General features: G+C 41.8%; 1 protein-coding gene across 2 annotated transcripts in view; it reads left to right on the top strand.

Moving 5' to 3' along the window:
* Positions 1-9,825, top strand: part of nphp4 (nephronophthisis 4) — a 343,814-nt gene extending 333,989 nt beyond the window's left edge. Inside the window, exons 28-29 of one of the 2 annotated variants that reach the window (XM_034696561.1) lie at positions 2,156-2,299; positions 9,497-9,825. In XM_034696561.1, coding sequence (XP_034552452.1) covers positions 2,156-2,299; positions 9,497-9,637 — 285 coding nt within the window. In that variant the 3' untranslated portion in view covers positions 9,638-9,825. The remainder of the gene's footprint in view (positions 1-2,155; positions 2,300-9,496) is intronic. The other variant, XM_034696560.1, reaches the window with a different exon arrangement.
* Positions 9,826-21,280: the final 11,455 nt, after the last annotated feature.

The raw sequence follows: 21,280 nt of genomic DNA, 5'->3' as shown, positions 1-21,280 counted from the left end.
TCCTTTTTATAGGCTTTTTGAGCCTTTATTGAGAAAAGGGGAAATGGAAGGAGTTGAAAAAACTCATCTAATCTTATTTAGATTGCACCGTTCATACATACAAGCATGCAGCCCAAAGTGCTTCACAAAGAAACAAAAATACAAAGCAAAAATAAATAATAATAATAATAATACATATTTTAGATAACTTAAAAAAAACATTCTGGAAGACATCTCACGACCTCCCACTTGTGTCTTGGGACCCCCAGGGGGTCCCGACCCACACTTTGGGAACCCCTGCCATAGGCTACAGGTCATTTTAATATTAACGGAATTTAAATTCCAAATGTATTATTATTGTTATTATTATTATTGATAATGTTAAAGGAGACACTGGATTACATTTAATTCCATCTTAATGGGACAATTTAATTGAAGAAGAAACAAAGATATGATTTCATTCAAAAGGTGACAAAACCAAAAACTGACCTTTTTATCTACTGAGTTTGTTTCATCATTATTTTCCATCAAAAGTTTTTCATTACAGGGGGCCGTGAAAGGGGGGGGGGGGTCTTTAAAGTCAGGGTCTTCTTATACTTTGGTCAACAGTGTTATCAGTTAAGGACCCTGTGATGTTGTTTCAAATAGAAACATATTGACAGCATATGGACAAAGCTTCTCCATCAAGGTCCTGATCCTGTTAAGTTTCATCAGCTGGTCACTATTAAAGCTGGGGTTGGTAATCAGATTTAGATCCACTTTTTGTTATACTGGTTAAAATGATCTTCATGTCCTGATGGTAATCAATACATAATGTGTTCTTAAAAAAGAGTGAAGAAAAGCTGCTATCTACAGCCGGAGTAAACCTGGGAAAACACCAACCAATCACCTTTTTTTGGGTGCCAAAATTTTAAACCATTCAAATCCTGTCCTGCCGTTCTGCCCGCCTCCTGCGCGTACATTTCCCCGGCGTGTACTCTGAGTATCCGTCTCCTGCCTCTGCTTCCCCTGACTCTACTGACTGCCCCTCTCGCTCCACCTCGGGCCTGTCCCCTCTGACCCGATGAGGGGCTTTTCTCAGGACTGTAGTCCGGATCAGAGTCTAAAAAGCTCTCACCATGGGGGCTCTGACAAGCAGAAGAATGAATGACATTTACTAAGTCCTACAGAAAATGTATATTTATTGTAGCGTCCGTCCGGACGCTGTAGTGATGACGAGCCGATTCGTGAACACGTTGAGTTTTAATAACCGGTCACTGTCGGCCGTGATCACGACAACCAACAAAACAACAACCAATGTTTGAATGAATGAAGAACTTCTCCTCTTGACTCTCCTCTCTCCAGCTCACACACTCTACACCTCTCCTGATGCCTTCACTGACTGTCAACACTGTAGGAATTAAGAACATCTACACTGAACATATTTAACAAACAGTCGAGTTGTTACAGTATTATATATGTGTTATAACTTTTCTCCTGATATCGTGTCACCAGTACAACTGGATAATGCTAGAATGACAGTTGTGAGTACTAACAGCAGCCATGTTTGTTTGTGTTTTTAACTTTCTCTATGATAATGTTTTGGTGAGGACCGGTTTTGAATCAGTCACCATCATATGGTCGCAAGTCAGCGGTGCTCGTGCATGTGAGCGGGGGGGGGGGGGGGGCGTCGTTTTGGAGGAGCTCTGAGGGAGGAGGGGTGGGGTTAGACGGAGTCCTGAGGAAATGCTACATTCAAATTCATGCTAGTTTTCTGAGACTGCCAACCCCAGCTTTAAATAACTGTTTTGTTTTCTGTTTTTTTGATAAGGAAGTGAAAGCTGTAACATCAAACAGCTTCAAAGTGTATCGACGGTAGTCTTCAGGACATCCAAATATGACTATTAGATAACAGTTTTAAGTGTTTTAGGAATGAAGGTTCATGGGGCAGAGCTTAGGGCAGCCTTTCTACATGTGAATGATCTATATAAGGAGTGTCTTCATCTTTAACATGTTCAACAAAAGTCCTAATGCACCAAGAGTTAACTGACAGTAGACTAGCAGCACAGCGAGACACTCTTGGCACAGCCTCGTGGTTAAGTGACTCCAGTTACTGCACTAACTGACTGTTTGTGCTCTCTCTGTGTGTGTGTGTGGATGTGTGTGGGTGTGTGTGTGTGTGTGTGTGTGTGTGCAGGCATTTGAAGTGAGCGTCCCAGTTGGTGGCGGGCGTGGCAGCTCCAGGAAAATCACCTACACCAACCCCTACACCCGCAGCCGCACATTCCTGCTCCGCTCCGACCATCCAGACCTGCTCCAGTTCAAAGAGGATCAGTTCCAGGTGAGATAAGGAAGGAAGTCATGCAGTTCTCTTTCTCTCAGAAAATCAATAGCTTGAATAACACCAGAGAGAACATTTCTCCTTGACTACACTTTATCTTTGTTGTTGGAGGACACGAAGACCAGCATTAGTACAGATGGTTTCATAGGATGAATGCTGCCATGTGATGTCATTAACCCTTAATTAATCAGCATGAGAGGAGATCAGAAAAATGACCTGTTGAATGGTCGGATACTTCCTTTTGTCCTTTTTTTATTCTAGTTTTGGATAAAATGATAGAAAATAACTACAGAAGGAAAAATAATGAACTCAAAATAAATGTTATATATTGAGAGATACCACAGTACCACCAAACAACACTATTCAAGCTCAACCCAGTGCAGACGCAGCTTCTGTCACTGATGATGTGAGTGATGTAGTTGACTCAAATCAATCAATCAATCAATCAATCAATCAATCAATCAATCAATCAATCAATCAATCAATCAATCAATCAATCAATCAATCAATCAGTCAGTCAATCAATCAATCAATCAATCTTTATTTGTATAGCGCCAAATCACAACAAACGTGGTCTAGACCACTCTATGTCAAATTATGAACAGAAACCCAACACCAAGACAGGATAAGACTCAGTCTGACCCCACCTTAATCCACCATGAGCATTGCACCTCACAGTATTTAGCTAGTTACAGCGGAGAGGACAAACTTCCTTTAACAGGCAGAAACCTCCAGCAGAACCAGACTCATGTTAGACAGACATCTGCCTCGACCGAGTTGGGTCTGAAAAGAGGGATAGAGGAGAATAAGAGAGAGAGAGAGAGAGGTTATAGTGATGAGACGAGTAGTAGTAGCTGTTGCCGCTGGAGTCCAGCACGTCCGTATCAGCTGGAGTCTGGAACGTCCACAGCAGGAGGACGTCTACAGCAGCTCAGAGGAACCTACAAGACAAGGGAGCTCGACTATAAATACAACTTTGAAGTCTTTTCTGCAGCAAGGTTCAGTTACCTCACAGGATGACCTTTATTTATTATCTGTTTCTGCTGTAGGGCTAAGTATGTGACACCTGGAAAGGCTTTTCAAGGTTGCTTATGATTAGTTATTGCATATTCTCTGCTCCTGTCTCCACAGTGACAACACAAGCATTACAGTCTGGTGATTTTTCTGTCACATGTTCTGCCAAATAAGGATCCATATGGGAGCCTACAGGCTGATGATATTTTCAACCAGGAAATATTTAGACCGATCCCTTGAGTTGAGCACTAGCTTATATTAAAATTATCTGTCACAGGCAGAAGAAGGAGCACAAATAACACCACAGTAAATGACTCATACCTCACATGTGTACACAGGTGCATTATTGGAGTAAAAGCATGTTTTAACATCCTTAAAATTCTGACGTAGTATATCAATCAATCAATCAATCAATCAATCAATCAATCAATCAATCAATCAATCAATCAATCAATCAATCAGACTTTATTTATAAAGCACTTTTCATACAAAGACATTGTAACACAAAGTGCAGTACATAGAGACAACTTAAAATAGAATAAATTAAACTATATATATATACATATATAAAAATAAAAATAAAAATAAAAAGACCCCCCATCCTAATCCCAACCCCAGCCCTGACCTCAACCCACCCCACAATCCTAAGGTTAAGAACACAATATATGCAACAATACAAATAATAACAATAAAAATAAAATTAATGAAACTAATGAAATAAATGAAATAAATGAAATAAATAAATGAATAAATAAAGAAAAGAAAATAAGCAAATGAAAACTAAAAAAGAAGTTGCTGAAGACAGAAGTAATGGTGTTTGGTCCCAGTGGCCCTTGTGAAGTCCCTCCGGTTGATCTGGGCCCTTTGGCCGTCTATTTTAAGTCGAAAGTCTCAAACTTGGGTTTTAAGCTTGACAGTGATTTTAAGATGGATCAGCAGATCAGCTCTGTAGTAAAGTCCAGCTTTTTTCACATTAGGCAGCTGGCAAAGGTGAAGCCTTTCCTTGCACGACAGCACTTTGAAACAGTAATCCATGCCTTTGTCACATCCCGGCTGGATTACTGCAATGCACTTTATTTAGGAATCAGTCAGTCCTCCCTCGCACGTCTCCAGTTGGTCCAGAATGCAGCCGCTCGCCTTTTAATTGGAGCACGTAAAAGGGAGCACATAACGCCCATTTTAGCCTCCCTCCACTGGTTGCCTGTGCATTTTAGAGTCCATTTTAAGATTATTTTATTTGTTTTTAAATCTTGAAATGGTCTCGCCTCGCCCTACCTCTCTGAGCTGATCCATCTCTACGCCCCTGCTCGGTGCCTCAGGTCAGCTGATCAGCTGCTCCTGGAGGTACCGAGGTCCAAGCTGAAGCTCAGGGGGGGATAGGGCTTTTTCTGTCGCTGCTCCCAAACTGTGGAACGATCTTCCTTTAGCCGTCAGACAAGCCCCCTCACTGTCCACTTTTAAAAGTCGTCTGAAAACCCATTTTTATTCCCTGGCTTTCGACTCAGCATGAGACCCTGCTCTTGTTTCAGTGCCTTTTTATTTTTATTTTTCAACTTTATTTTATCTTATTGTTCTTATTGATTTTATGATTTTATTGTTTGTTTTTATCCATTATGTTTCTGTACAGCACTTTGTGTCCAACTGCTGTTGTTCTTAAAGTGCTTTATAAATAAAGTTGAGTTGAGTTGAACATCTTAATGAGGAAAACCTGGAGGTGAAAATAAGAAGTTAAAACTCAACACAGGAAATTAAACTCACCAAAATAAAATACATTTCTAAGGTAATAAAACACTAAAATATTAAACCATTAAAAGAAAACAATATGTTATAGATTAAATAAATAAATAGAACAAAATAAAATAAATAAAAGTAACTAAAATTTGAACCTGTATAATAAGTAAATAAATAAAGTAAGGTGAATTAAACTTTATAAGAATAAAACTAAGTTAAAAGCAAGACTAAAAAGGAACATAAAACACGATTACTTGAAATGTGTTATTTCCATGCTCAGAGTGTTACAAAGGAACATGAAGATGGACCACTGAACAACGTGTCTGCTTTGCCTCCTGTGCAGACATACTGTACCGTAACTCTTAATTCCACTGGGAATTTCAACTGTGACAGGGTAATGATGGAGCTGTAGAGCAGCCAGAGCCCGATGAGGTGGTCCTGAGGTGATAGACTTTTTAGGATTGCATTTTTTTCAGCAATGTCACTCACTGACATTTAGTCTGGTATCAGCCTCAGAATCAGATTTGGTTCTCTCTCAGCTGAAATCATGATTTGGCTATGCTGCATCCCCACTGACTTTGCAGCACCCCCATGAAGAACCTTCTAGACTGACAGTGTTAGACTCAGAGGAGAAAGTTTCCCCTGATACGCTGAAGGTGAAAAAAGACTTAATGACAGGAAAATAAACTTTAAGTGTCAGCTGTGACTGATGAGAAGAGCTGTTTATGACTTTTGTGTCATCTTGACAGGAGAGTAAAAAGCATTACTGATTCCTGACCTCACGTGTTGACTGCTTATAACTCAGCTGTTAGACAAGTGAATGACTTTCTCATTAGCCTACAGACAGAAACAGAGGGAACACAGCAAAGACATTACTGCTGATGTTTTATTATGTTGTCAGCTTCAGTGTCTCTAATAGCTGACTCTCACACACATAGACTTGAAGAACAGAAGCCACTACTGTCACTGCATTTCATTAGTTAAGGTAGATAAAAGGGAAAAACAAATGGAAAAGCAGCATTTTAAATGAGCAAATAAATGAATGAGATGCAATGGGAGTCTGCTTCCACATAAACTATTTAGGAGTCTCCCTGCTGCTGTCCAGCAGACACTGCATCAATAAGACAAAAGAAGGTGGGGAGATTGAAAAAGGCCCATTGTGTTTTTCATCTTGTCAGCACGGCTGCAGGTGTCTTATAAAGTATTTACTGTGCCCACAGCATTAAGCAAATGTGAAGACACTCTTTTCTTCTCTAAAGTAACTACCCTGCTAGGATAATATCAGGCAAGGCAGATATCTATATTGCTATGTTTTGGAGAGAGATTACATCATAAATCCCCCAAACTGATCAATGAATCCATTGTTGGCTTCACAATATATCTGTTCAAAACACTGGGAAGAACTGGTGGCAACACAAAGCTGTTAAATTTGATATCAAGAGGTTATATAATTAAGGAATGAATGTTAAGGTAATGGAGGGTTCCTTGTTTCATTTTATAGTTTCTGATTCTCTTTATCCGCTCCCTCTCTCTCTTATTCTCCTCTATCCCTCTTTCCAGACCCAAGTGGGTCGAGGCAGATGGCTGTCTAACATGAGTCTGGTCCTGCTCGAGGTTTCTGCCTGTTAAAGGAAGTTTGTCCTCTCCACTGTAACTAGCTAAATACTGTGAGGTGCAATGCTCATGGTGGATTAAGATGGGGTCACACTGAGTCTTATCCTGTCTTGGTGTTGGGTCTAGTGGTCTAGACCTGCTCTGTTTGTAAAAGAGTCTTGAGATAACGTTTGCTGTGATTTGGTGCTATACAAATAAAGATTGATTGATTGACTATATAATGCAGCAGAATGAAAACAAAGGACCGACAGTAAGGTTGTCATGCTCCCTTAATATTTATTCTTTTTTTAACATTTATCAGCAAAAAAACTTTAAAAATGTGTCATATTTGAGATAAACAACTTCAACTTCCCACCTATTGGCACACAACCACTTCACTACATCACATTGCAGTTTCCATTAGCGCGCTCAGTATATTTGGGAGGATGCTAAAAACAGTGTTGCAGCATGACTAATGACTAACACTCAGTGTACATGGTATTTTCAAGTCATGTGGCCAGGAGCCTCTTTGTTTTCAAAGGTCAGCTCGGCCTTGGCCCACAAGTTTTTATGAGCTCTGCACAGGAAGTCCAATTTACTCCACAAAGGCAGACCACTCTGAGCTCACAAGCGCAGGTTTGCCACGTCTCATCAAAGCTGAAGGAATTAATAGCTGCAAAAGGCATTTGTCGATGGCAGGAACTTTACCCCAGAACTACGTCTTTCGACCTGAGGAACCAGGGTCTAAATTTAGTTCAGGGGTAAATAATCTCCCCCCTAAAAAGCCCCTGCTAGGGGGGTAGTACTTTTCAAAGATCCCGGGACTTTGGGGGGCAGGGTCTGATTGGTAGATTAACCACAGTGTTTTTATTCCTCCCTCTGTCCACAATAACATCACACACATCTTTGATTCTCTTGATTTCTCTTTCTTTCATTAGTTTTTATTTGTTCTATCTTTCTTGTATGTGTGTGTATGTGATTCATTCATTGCTTTTTACATGTTTTAACCGCAGGCGCAAAATTTTCACTTTTTTTCAAGTTTTTCTGTTTTTGTAGCACAATTTCAAATTTGAGGGAAATACATTTTTGCATATTTTATTTTGTCCATTTTTTTTTTCAATTTTTTTTTTTTCAAAATTTTTTTTTCAAATTTTTTCTTTCAAATTTCTTTTTGTCAATTTTTTTTTTTTCAAATTTTTTTTTTTCAATTTTCTTTTTGTCAATTTTTTTTCCAATTTTTTTTTTTCAAAAATGTTTTTTCAAAAAAAAAAAAATTCAAAATTTTTTTTGTCAAAATTTTTTATTTATTTATTTTTTCCTTCAATTTTTTTTTTTTTCAAATGTTTCCAAAAACCATTCACAGTCATTTTTTTCCATCTGTGATTCTCTTGATTTCTCTTTCTTTCATTAGTTTTGATTTGTTCTATCTTTTTTGTATGTGTGTGTACTTTTCAAAAGAAGAAGCTGTGATTCTCTTGATTTAGCAGCTTGTAACAGTAGTCTTCTCTCAGCCCACCGTGAATGCGTCTCTCCCGGTGTTACGGTTTTAAAAGTGACCCTGTAAACTGGAGACCTTCAGCTGAATGTGTCAGTGTTTGTGGAGTTTACACAGCTGTTGAAACACAGAGGGAGGTCCTGGGAATGCAAACTAGTTTAGTTTTTATTAAGATTTCAAAATATCCTCATCAGATATTTAATGATGGTCTAAAGACGTTTATGAGGGATGCATCTGGCTTAAAGTCTCCAGTTAACAGGGTCGCTGTTTAAACCAAAACACCGTCCGATCTCTGCCACGGCTTTTTGAGTTCAAAAGGATTTTAAAGCCGTGTTGAAACGTCTTTGCTACTCGCGCTTATCTCCTCTCACGTGTTGATTCAGTGAATCCATCTGTGATGAAATATAGCACCATCTAAAACAGACCAGCTGAGTCTCTTCATGCTAACAGGCTAACTGTTGTGTTGCTCATAATGATACCTGCCTGTCCGTCTGCTTCTATGGTGTCATCTGTGATGAATGTCATTCCTCTTTGTGTTACTGCCCTCTACTGGTCTGATGGTGTAGTGCAGTTACTTTTTTCCCCTCCATACGTCACTGGCCTGATTTACACAATCTGCCCGGGACTGCAGCCCGCTGTCGAAACACAGACAACAATGGGGGCACAGGAACCTTTTAGTTCAGGGGAAAGTAGTTCTGGGGGCTAAAAGACCCCGAAACTCTTGTTTGAAATGCACCTCAATAGGCCTGAAATTCTTCTGATGCAGTGCACATAGAATATGCTGATGGAAATGGCTGTGTATCTTGGTTAACAACAGCAATTTAACACTTAGATGTATACCACCTATGAACACATTGTCAGAGTGCACATTACAACAGCAGAATAAGAACAGAGTATGATAAAGTGACGTGATGAATATATAATCTACAGCTTTGTGTAGGATCTTATTAGAACAAGAAAGAATAAAGGGTTAATTGAACTAACACAAGGAGAAACAGAAGAGGTGTAAGAGCACACAGCTCCTCTGGTTTCCTCCAACACGTCTCCACCCAGTAATTCCAAAGGGTCTGATAGCAAAGGTGCAGTCGCCTCCGGCTACAAGAAGAAGCACTTCAACACAGGCAAAAAGGAACAACTGATGACATTTTACTGTCTCAGTTTGAAACTGAACAGCAGATCTAAAATCCAGAATCTGATCAACCTTTCCACTTCCAATTATACTAAATGATTTCATGCAGAGTCGGTCCTCAGCATCCCTCTGTGGAGTTTGGAGGTGCAGAAAGAGTTTTAACATTTCACCGCCACAAAGCACCGTTGTATGGAGATGAATATGAAGTATGTTTTATTGTGTTCACGTTCTTCAGATCAGCGGGGGAGAGAGTTATACCATTGGACTACGGTTCGCCCCTAGCCAGAGTCCCGGTTCAGTGGAGATACTGGTGTACGTGAACAACCTGGAGGAGAAGACGGAGGAGACGTTCTGCGTGAAGGTCAACTACTCCTAAACTGATGACGTTCATTCCAAACAGCTTGCTCCCTGAAAACGCTGACTGATCTGTCCTTCACATATATTTCCCCAGTGTCAAATGAACTGGAATGAGTACAAACGAGCTGTAATTTTTCTACTTAGTGTGTGTCATTTTGTATAAGATCAGATGTCAGACAGAATAAATGCTTTTTTTTATCACAGAAATTGAAATTTGGAGTCTTTTGTACGAGCTCTGTATTGTATGAATGAATGAGAAGCTTTGTGCCTGCTGGGCCTCACTGAAATAAGGTCACATCTCAAGAATCAAACATGATGGTTTCAAAATAAGCAGGAGAATCAGCGAACTCCAAAAAGCTTAGAAGACACAATCTAGCACAAGTTACACGCGAGAGAGAGGCGGGAACCTGACTTTGATGACTAGCAGCGGAAATTAGGTAACAAGAAAACAGAAAAATCGACTAAATTATCAGAAGGTTCTGTTTCTTCTTGTTTTAATCAGCAAAGCAGGAAAGCTGCAACATCAGTGTCAAGGCTAAATCCCAATTGTCATCTGTCCTCTTCTAAAATGTCGGCAGGTGGGCCGAGGGTGAAAGCAATAACATTTTATCGACTTTAATTACCCAGCACACCCACTTGAATGCCACTTGATGGCTGGATTTTCGGTCTAAGACCAGTTAGGGGTCCACTCTCTGGGTCCCCTTGCATCCCAAAACAACTTATCCTCATCACCATCATTATTAGAAACAGTGCTGTAATGAGGTATGTCTCTGCAGCCAGGCGCATATCTCTTCAGATCGCCCTCATTAACACCAGCACCCTTTTAAACCCCTCCATCCTCTCCTTGCTGCTTGCCCCGCTGTGTGTCTCGCTGTGTGAGACAGAGAGAGAGAGGGAGAGAGAGAGAGAGAGAGAGAGAGAGAGAGAAGGCCGTGCACATTGGGTTATATAACACCAAGTTACATAAGCCCCCCCCCCCCCCCTCATGCTCCATCCCCTCCCTCATCGCCTTCTCTCTCATTAGAATGCAGGCTGCAAAATAAGCTTCACTACAGCAGCAAAGGCTAATAAAAAGATCGCATCCGAGCACTCGCACTTCATGTAACATTTGGGCTTACACCGAAGCCTCATTGTCTTCTCCTCTTATGTTCACATATTAACAGCTTACTGAGATTCTTGTTCGAGCTTGATTCATTCAATTTGTTCCTCCTCGCCTCGGACTTCCTTGTTCTTGTAGTAATAGGTACTCAGGGACACTTGAGCTTAAAGGATGAGTTTGCATCTTACTCACTTTAAATAGGATTGCTATGTGCTGTATGTATGTTGAAAGAGTAGGTGGTTGCTATTAGGTTTCCTCTTTCCACACCGGCCCTGAAGTACATGTTTTCCTAGCATGAATAGTGTGTAATGGATAAAGGGCAATATACACACGTTCCTCATCCTGTGTAATGAAATGATGGTTAAGTTGACATGAGGGTTCTGCAGCTTTAGTTAGTTAGACCATGTACATTTTTTCACAAGGTACAGACTCAAAGCATTAAAAATATCTTTCTTGAATGAGTGAGCCTGCTTGGTTTAGCTAAATTCTGATACTTGTGTAGACGCTAATACCCCTTTTTGAGCGAGACAGTTTCAGGGCCGGTTCGGGGCCGGTGCTCAATTGAGAACCGGTTTTTCGTGTTTCGACTCTGAGTGAACCGGCTCCCGGCCAGGAAAACAGGTTCCAGAGCGGCTCCAACTCTTTGCTGGTCTAGAACCACTCACGTGAGGGGCGAGGGGCGGGGTCGCCGTGATCAAAAACACAAACCAAACGTGTTTCCTCCATTGTCCTGCAGTGAAAAAATAAAAGAGACTAATGGATTCCAAGGCAAAGCAGCGGGAGACTGAGGAGACAAGCTGCCGTTGTCCGCAATTGTTTTTTTGTTGTGAGTGAAAGTTTGAGCTAGCGCTGCTGGGAAAGGCGGTGGTAGGGGGCGGGGGCGGTAGCGGTAGCGGTGGTAGAGGGGTTGACCAATTAGAAATCAGAAGACAAAGCGCTGTTCTGCTCTGCTGTCCTCCCCTGTTCCACCAACGTTTATTCCAAAAGCTACGTTTTGGTAGATTGGCACTATGATTGAGCAGTCAATAAAAGGACGCCACCATAACTTGATATTTTTATTTTATTATTACTTTATTAGGTAACACTTTACAATAAGGGTCCCTTAATTAGCGTTAGTTAATGCATTATTAAGCATTAAGTAATAATAGTTTAATAATCGTTATAATGTATTACCTAACATTAACTAACACATTAGTTAATGCATTAATAAGCAGTTAATTAATGTCCACTGCTCAGAGTTAATAAATACATTATTAAGCATTAATAAAAGTTACAAAACTTAATTAGTTAACCATTAGTGAATGCTTTCTGGACCCTTATTGTAAAGTGTAACACATGTATCCCTTAGGTAACACATTATAAATGCTAAACTGCCTCATAAGCATTACTTAACCATAATTAACTATTAGTGAATGCTTTTTGGACCCTTATTGTAAAGTGTAACACATGTATCCCTTAGGTAACACATACACTGAAGCAAAATGAGTTGAAATGTAGTTGAAGCAACACATATAAAGAATTGAACACATTTTATTTAGAATAAAACAGATAATCACAGATAACATCTCAACTGGCACAGAGAAGTACGGTGGCCCTGAGAGCTCACAGCACTGCAACTTAAGAAAACACATGCAAAAAGACAAAACACAAGAAAATTAAGAAAACATCTTCATCAATTTGACAACACATGCGCAGCATTTAGAAAACGCGATGCAAAGACCACAACACAATACATTAGAAAAACGTGCTGCAAATAGACAGCAACACAACACAAGTGTTTCCAGAGGACACTTAAAATTGATGCACACGCTTATGCTTATGCTGATGCTTATGAGGCAGTTTAGCATTTATAATGTGTTACTTAAGTGATGCATGTGTTACACTTTACAATAAGGGTCCAGAAAGCATTCACTAATGGTTAACTAATTAAGTTTTGTAACTTTTATTAATGCTTAATAATGTATTAATTAACTCTGAGCAGTGGACATTAATGAACTGCTTATTAATGCACTAACTAATGTGTTAGTTAATGTTAGGTAATACATTGTAACGATTATTAAACTATTATTAAACTGTTAATTAATGCTTTATAATGCATTAACTAATGCTAATTAAGGGACCCTTATTGTAAAGTGTTACCCTTTATTAAAAATAAATAAAGACAACAACCAAAAGTAACACCAAGTTAAAATGAAGTAGTGAAATTATACAGAGAATGCAGCTAGTATGGGTTTTGAGGCTTGATTTGAAGAGGGGTAGTGAATCAATTGTTCTGATGTCTGGTGGGGGAGTTCCAGAGTTGGGGAGCAGAGGGACTGAAAGCTCTGCTCCCCATGGCACTGAGAGGGGCAGGGGGCACAGAGAGGTGGAGGGAGGAAGAAGACCTGAGGGAGAGAGAGGGGGTGGCAGTGCCAAGGAGATCAGACATACAGGGGGCGAGGTTGTGGATGGCCTTAAATATAGCAATTTTTAAAAAGAAATCTCAGTCTCTCTTTGGAAGGAGTTAATTGTGTTTTGATCCAACCAGGAGAAAAATGTTCTTTTATTCAGATTTGTAAACAGTTGTAAATATATTTAACTTCATCAGTCTCATCAATGCATCCATGTTAGTCCCAGTCTTTGTGTCCACTTTTGTTTGACCCTTTATAGCTAAGAGGTAGAGTGGGTACTTTATAAAGCAGTGGTTCAGTTCTTGGCTCCTTCTGTCTGTGTGACCTAAAACCATTCTTATTAAGTCCTGCACCAAAGATTGCACTCAGTGGCACTGCCTACAGAGTATATAGGAGGTGAATGATCATGTGATTAGTGGCTGTGATTGCACTTGACTCCTGTATGGATGATTCGGGGTTAATGCTGGTGAAAAGGTTGCTGGTTAATACAGTGAAAAGCACCCTGAGTGGTCAGAAGAAAGGAGCTGTATAAGTGCAGCACATTTGGCACTCAGGTAGCGACCTGGCTCTATAGGAGGCTCCTCCGTGCTTCATTCTGCACCAAGAGGCAACCTCCGGTCGAAAAATATGAGTCCAAAGCGGAAGTGTTAAAAACTGCAGTTCATCGAGGATCCACTTGAGGCTGGCCCTGGAAGTACCAGAAACCACATACACACCAATTCAAAACAGCTGATCTTTACAGCAGAAATAAACATGTTTACAGCCTGGTTCAAAAGACGAGTGTAGTCTGGATAGCTCATTTATCTATCGGCACACACTGTACAGGGGGTGAATCTTTTTCTAAGGCGGCAATTTCAAAGATATTGAGATTACAAGTCTTCCAATGAGAGGCACAGCTGACTTGATTGACAGGCGGGAACACTCTTTACAAAGCCCGCCTCTTTACAACACAATCACTTGACAGCAGCAATATGGCAGCCGCCGCCGGTTGGCCTCACAACAGCGCTTCAGAAACAGATGGATGACATCACGGACACTGTGTCCATTATTTATACAGTCTGCACAGAAAGTTCTGACTTTTTGCAACTTGGGGGACTCAACTCAAATGTGAGCCTTTGGCAGTGACACAGAAATCTTGAACTGTATCCTCCCTTTGAGCTAAAGCACACCTATGGATGTTTGTACAAAATGAGGACTTTAGATTGTGTTAGTTATTTTAGGAAAGTATGAATTCACAGCCCCAAAGACAAATTATTAAAATGACAGAACCTTTTTTTAATGCATGCCTACTGTGCACATTTCCAAGCAAGACGGATTTGAAATGTCCAAAGCTGTCCCAAAATCTGCAGCACAAGGTATTAAATATTTTGATCACAGTCTTTACAGCATGTTCTCTGTGTCTGTCGGGATGGAGATGGTGAACAGCTGTCATGTTTCCATGCTTGACTACCTGTGTGTGGAGAACATCTTGTGCTGCCATCCATCCCCAATTTGGGCAGAAGAACCAGCGTCTCTGTGGTAGGGCTGAGGTGCTGCGTTCTGTTGGAGCCCTACCATGTGACTCACTGTCGACTGATGAGGCAGGTTGTATTGTGTGAAAAATCTCCCCCGTAGCAGTTTTGATATGTGCATGGTGGTTGGAGCAGCAGCCTTCAGAGTGAGCTGCATGGTTGTTTTCTCAGCGAGGGGCAGAGCTGCGCTGACACCTTATTAGCGCTGCCAGTCCAGTTGTTGTCGGTTCCTCCTGAAGGAGCACAGACACCAGCCACAACAGCTCACATCGTCTGCTCACCTTGTTAGTGTGTTCAGACGGCTCATGTAGCTGCCCAGCGGAGAAGCTGCCTTGATATTTTGTTAGGTGGAAAGGCCACCTGTTATTGCCTTGATTTGGAGTGAACCACGCCTACCTGCTGGTGCATGTCTGTGTGTTTAACAGCCTTTTGTGTGTGTACACTCCTTGCCGGATCCATCTGAGTGGGTGCATGTCCATGAGAGAAAACAGCGACACAGGTATCAAAGAGGTTTGTAACTGAAGGAATATGCAACCTAGCAACCAGCCCTCCTCTTCATGTGCACCGCTGGCCTAGATTGGCAATCATACAGTGAGGGGAGAGTGTTTCTACAGCAATCCGCTCAAAAATCTCTGAAAGGAAAGTCAAAACATGCTCATGGCTCCTCATGCTCTAAACCAGGGGTTCCCAAAATGTGGGTCGGGAACCCCTGGGGGGTCGTAAGACACAAATGGGGGGTCGTGAGATGTCTTCCAGAATGTTTTTTTGAAAGTTATCTGAAAATATGTATTATTATTTCTTTTTGTTTATTACCTTGTTTTCTTATGTTAATCTTCCTTTTTATTTGTACTGTTTATTATTATTGTTATTTATTTATAATTAGTATTATTTTATTTTTGTATTTATTTTTCTTCTCTTTGTTGGTTTTATATTGCTTATATATAATTTTTAAACTGGTGGTGTACAAAGAAATACTGAAACAAAATTGATAACAAAAGGTATCTAAAAATAGTCAATTTTACCCATCGTAGTAAAATCTATTGACAAAAATAGTTGCTAAACTAGAAATAAAACCTTGGAAATAGAAAATGTAATGAGTTTTCTGTCTTTTTTTGTTGCCAGATGACTCATGGAGCGACGCCTGCGAGCTAGTTCAGGCAGACAACTCGAGCTGCAATGCCATACACGTCACATGTCCCACTCATAACCATCATCCAATCCTGCCCTCTGCCTCTCAAATTGGCGGTCTATTTAAACTGGGGAAAAATCTCCCATCTCTCCCTCTGCCTGTCAACGCCTCTGCTGCTGCATGCATATTTCTGATATTTTCTTCTTCCCCGCCGCCTCCCCAGCTTCCACCTGCAGGCTCCGGGGGGTGTTCAGTATGTTTTGCTCATCTCTCCTCAATGTCTGCATGTAAACTTATCTGCAGGGAGTGATGAGGCCGGAGCCTGGGCGCCAAACATGAATATGTATTTGCTGCTACAATAAACAATTTAAACGTGAGTTGTCTGACTGAACTAAGTTTCTTGTTAGTGAACAGTTAATTATCAAAAGCATCAGTAGTAGTAAGGGTGCAATGATATCAAAATCTCACAGTACGATATCGTCACAGTATTAAGGCCACGGTACGGTATTATTGCGGTATTGTCAAAAAAATAAGATGACTGAAAAAATGTCATAGTGTTGAAAATGAAGTGCCAGGAATGATAAGGATAAACACACTTACTGTAATTGAACACACACATAATGCTCAGATGTTCTAATCACAGTTATTATTACCAACAGGTGTTTTCAAGTGCAAAGAACAGTGCAGGCACATCCAGTGTTTCAAGTAACAAGAAAATAAATAAAACCTTTCAGTTGAGTGTCTTTAAACTGACTGGAATTTTGTACCTTGGCTCAATAGCGTTCACCAACCTTTTAAATCCCTCATTGTCCACCACTGAAACAGCTGCAGGGTGATGATCCATCAAGTGCCTTCTCATATTACTTGTATTCCCCGACTCGTAGACGATGGCGGTCTGACAGTGTCTGCATACAGTTCTTTTTGCATGTCCATCATGTTTTCTCCTCAATCGTTTTTGTTTACTGCAAAACCGAAATGTGTCCATACTTCTGATTTAAACTTCGCAGGAGGGGGTCCATCGGGGCTGGGTGGGTGGCTGGTGTCCCTGTCACCCTCCGTCCCCCTGCTGCCCCCTCCCCTGTGGGGGCCTGGTCCGCGGCTGCCTTTGGGGCCGGGTTTCCCGGGGTTCCCTCGCGGTCCTCTTTGGGGGGTGGGGTGGCGCGCAGCTGGGGGGGTGTTACTACGGCAGCCATTGGGGTGTCCCTCCATGCCCCCGCGGCCTGGTCCATCAGTCGCAGGGCGTGGGTGGGAGGCGTGGCTGGGGGGAGTGGTCGGGCCGTCTGGGGGGGGGCGGGGGGGATTGGCCCTGCCGCCTCCGCCCTCCCACCGCTCCGGTGCGCCGGTTGGCGGGCTCTGGTCCTGGTCCTGCCCATCTGCCTGGCTGTCTGCTCCTGGTGCTGGGCCCCCTCGGCCCTGGTGGCTCCCTTGGCTCCGTCTTGGGGGGCTGTGGGGGCGGTTTTGTGGGGGTGTCCCTTGGGGGGGCTGCGGGATCTCTCCCCCCTCGCCCCCCTTTCCTCCTACTGGGTGACCTGGGGGTCGCCCTGGGTGCTCCGGCGGTACCTGCTTGCTTCCGGTCTGGGTCCTTGGCTTGTCCCCTGGCCTGGGTCTCCCGCGGCGGGTTGGGTCCTTCGGTCTGACTGCTCTCGCGGCCCGGGTGCCGGGCCGTACCGCTCGGCTGATCTGACCCAAGTGGTTTCATCTGACCCAAGTGGTGTCATCTGCACCAGTGGTGGTCTCGTTACACAAATAGAACACAGCATGGCGGCAACCCTCTGCGACCCAAGCTTCAGTAATGATTGTGGACACTAAGGGTTGCTTAATCATTAGTATCACCCCACGGATTTTTTTTGGCATCATGGTGAGATGGTCCCTCTCCATCTAAGTGTGTTAGGTCTCTCTCTCCTTCTCTCTCCCTGTCCCTTTGTATATCCTTATGTAATCTTTCTTTTACTTTCTCTTATTTTATTTTATTTGGCCCACCTAGGTGTGCACGCCCTCTTTTACAGAACATGATATTAGCTGCCAATAAAAGATAGGCCAGAGTTCTAAGAGGGATGGTGATGGTTGCATGCACACAGTCACAAGCACAGAAGAAAAAGGTTTTCTTTCTTTTCTTTTGCTGCAAGAATAAATTGCATTAATATTTGACAGTTTGTGACAAACATGACACAAACCAGAAATATATATGCAGACAAGAGGAAAGAAAAAAAAAGAAAGAAAAGAAAAAAAAAGAAAAAAAGAAGAAAAGAAAAAAAAAAAAAAAAAAACTTTGCAGGAGGTTCCACTAGTTAAAGTTTTCCGCTCTGCTCCCCCTCTGTGCTTTCCACCATCTCTTCCTGCACTGCGCAGGGGATCATGGGAGATGATGTTTGCTTCTCAGACCGACCCACTCAATAGCGTCAGAAAAAAACTACACTTGGGGGAGTACTCCCGAGTTCCTGTTTGATACCGTCACATGCCACGGCATTATTGTGATCATTTTGAACCCGAGATACTGTGATATTTACAATACCGTTACATCCCTAATAGCAGCAGGTTAATTCATAACAGCACAGGAAACACAGCCACATGCTCATACAGCACCAAATCATCTGACCACATCACTCCTGTTCTCATCCAACTTCACTGGCTCCCTGTCCAACACCGCATCCATTACAAAAACCTTCTCCTCACCTACAAAGCTCTCACCAATCTGGCCCCCCACTTACCTCTGCAACCTCCTTCATGAATACACTCCCTCCGCTCAACCTCTGCTGGACTATTAACCATCCCACCATCACGCCTCAGTACCATGAATGCCCGAGATCTTCAGCTGCTCAGCACCCAGACTCTGGAACTCCCTCCCCCCACACATAAGACAGTCGGACTCCACAACATCATTCAAATCCCAACTCCAAACTCACCTTTTCAAACTGGCTTACTCCCTCTAACTGGACTCTCTGCACTTCACTAGTTTTTTGTTTTTTTATGACTCTTTCCATTTGTTTGTTTGTTTGTTTGTTTGTTTGTTTGTCTCTATGATGTTTTAATGATGACTGTTTTTATTATCTGTAAGGTGACCATGGGTGACTTGAAAGGCGCCCAAAATAAAATGTATTATTATTATTATTATTATTATTATTATTATTATTATTATTATTATTATTATTATATAGGTTTTCTGCAGACCAGCTAAATAAAGCCACATTAAATCACTTTGAGGGACAGTGGGGGTCACAGTCTTTGGCACCTATATTTTGGGTCTAAAAAGTTTGGGAACCTCTGCTCTAAACTGTGATATCACAGCTGATGTTTCTACAGCTGGAGACAGCAAAACACAGGCTGTGGCATCACTGAAGGAGGGGTGGTTAGAGCTGCAACATGCTCTGAAGGTCCCAACAAACTTCTTTAAACTCATCATTGAAATTTCTACATGGAATTAATGTAAAATGTGCTTTTGCTCTTACAATGAAAGAGGGAGAAGAAAGAGAGAAAAATGAAAGGCAAAATGAAGTGAAAGCAGTTGTCTCATCTCATCTCGGGAGGGAGAAATGGGTCAGATTAGATGTGAAGTGCAAGAAGGAGCTATTAACAAATTGAAATTCAATTACCTCGTTACCCGTCACAGCAGGACCTTCCCTCAGCCATGACTGCCGAGCACCGAGGGAATGTGTTTGGGTGAGGGAGCATTACTGTTCCTCTCAGTGCAAACACACATCCAGTGTGAAGACAGCTCTCAGTAGGTGGCAGCCTTACACACACAGCACATGTCTACAGCTGTTTTCACCACCCACCCATGCTACAAAGCACAAGCTAACAAAAAAGGTAATGAGCTATAACCTCTGATGGCAAATGATCCTGAATCACCAGTAACCTGGCCTGTATAGTGAGAGCTTTAGATAGAGCTTTCTTCAGTTCATATTTTCTTGGTGGATAGATCCCTCATGTGTGCTCTGATTACTTGTTTGGAAACAAGTAAACAAAGCAGACTGTGTTTCCATTTGGAAAAGGCCAAATGAAAGAGTTTAATGGTAAGGTAGTTTAATGTCTAATGGAGGGTAAAACACAGGTCCTCTCCCGCCTGTCTCCTCCTCCCTCTCCTCGTTTGCTCCCTGGCTGTGTTTGATGTTTCTGCTCTAACTTACAAGTGGTTTGAGGATCAGGCACATGTTATATTTTAGATTAGCCTCCTTCAAAGTTAAAATTTCATGGGTAACTCAAATTTGACTGTAAAATGACTCTCCAAACGATCTGTTGAACGGGGCACAGTCACACAGATGTCTTGTGCCACTGGGGATAATCACTAACATGCTTCAATCATCACCACATGTCTGTGAAACACGTCCTTTAAACAGGCAGAAACCTTGAGCAGAACCAGACTCATGTTAGACAGCCATCTGCCTCGACCGAGTCTGGAAAGAGGGATAGAGGAGAGTAAGAGAGAGAGGGAGTGGTGATAGTGATGAGATCAGTAGTAGTAGCCGTTGCCGCTGGAGTCCAGCACGTCCGTATCAGCTGGAGTCTGGAACGTCCACAGCAGGAGGACGTCTACGGCAGCTCAGAGGAACCTACGAGACAAGGGAGCTCAGGGACTCCAGAAAGGTCTATGGTTAGTAACTTTAATGGGACAGGGAGAGTTAAAGCTGCTGTTGGTAGAAATGGTGTAAAAAAACGTTACTTTTTTTTCTGCTAGGTTTGGAGAAAAGGTCATGATACCCATCTGTAATTTGAGACTATTGTGAAATCTCTGTGTTTTCCAATGCCTATGTATAAAGTAGGGATGTACATTTTAAGTATTTTCCGTGATCCATCTTTGGAAATGTTAATGATCAATTATCGATTAATTGGGTTAGGGTCTTCCCCCTAAATTATATTTTCTATAGCAACAAATTGCATATCACTGACGGGATTGAATACAGGTACAAGTTTGACACGCAGAATATCAACGATCAGGCTCATTAAAATATTCTACGTGTACATAATCTTATAAACTGAAGGCTGAGACTACTAACAGAAAAGTACTTCAGACTCACAGTGTCCAGTTTTCTGTCTACTCGTTCTTATTGAGAAAAATAATCATGTGTATTCAATCAGGTGTCAGCCGGGAGCGCAACCGGGTCATAATCAGAATTTGACATAGAGTGGTCTAGACCTCCTATGTTTGTAAAAGCGTCTTGAGATAACGTTTGTTGTGATTTGGCGCTATACAAATAAAGATTGATTGATTGATTGAATCAGTCCAGCTGCAGAAAAGCTCAGACGGATCTGATGCTGCTGGTCTGCAAACATAGCGTACCTGAATTTCCCACCTGTCTGTTGCCTTCGTATCCAAAGGTTAAAATATCCTGTTTAAAGCTGTCACTCTTTGTGTCCGTGTTGTTGTTGGCAGCAGTTTTGTATTGATCCTCTTTAAAAAAAGCGCAACGTGGAGACCTGACGCACAGCCGCAGCCTCCAGCTGAGCGTCTCCGCTGTGCGCAACACCTTTAACAGCTGATTCACATCGAAACATGCTTTAAACTTAAAACACCTTCATGATAGATGAGTGTAATATG

Source organism: Notolabrus celidotus, chromosome 11, assembly GCF_009762535.1.
Source record: "Notolabrus celidotus isolate fNotCel1 chromosome 11, fNotCel1.pri, whole genome shotgun sequence".
NCBI classification, from domain to species: Eukaryota; Metazoa; Chordata; class Actinopteri; order Labriformes; family Labridae; genus Notolabrus; species Notolabrus celidotus.
This window is presented reverse-complemented; position numbering and strand designations above follow the sequence as displayed.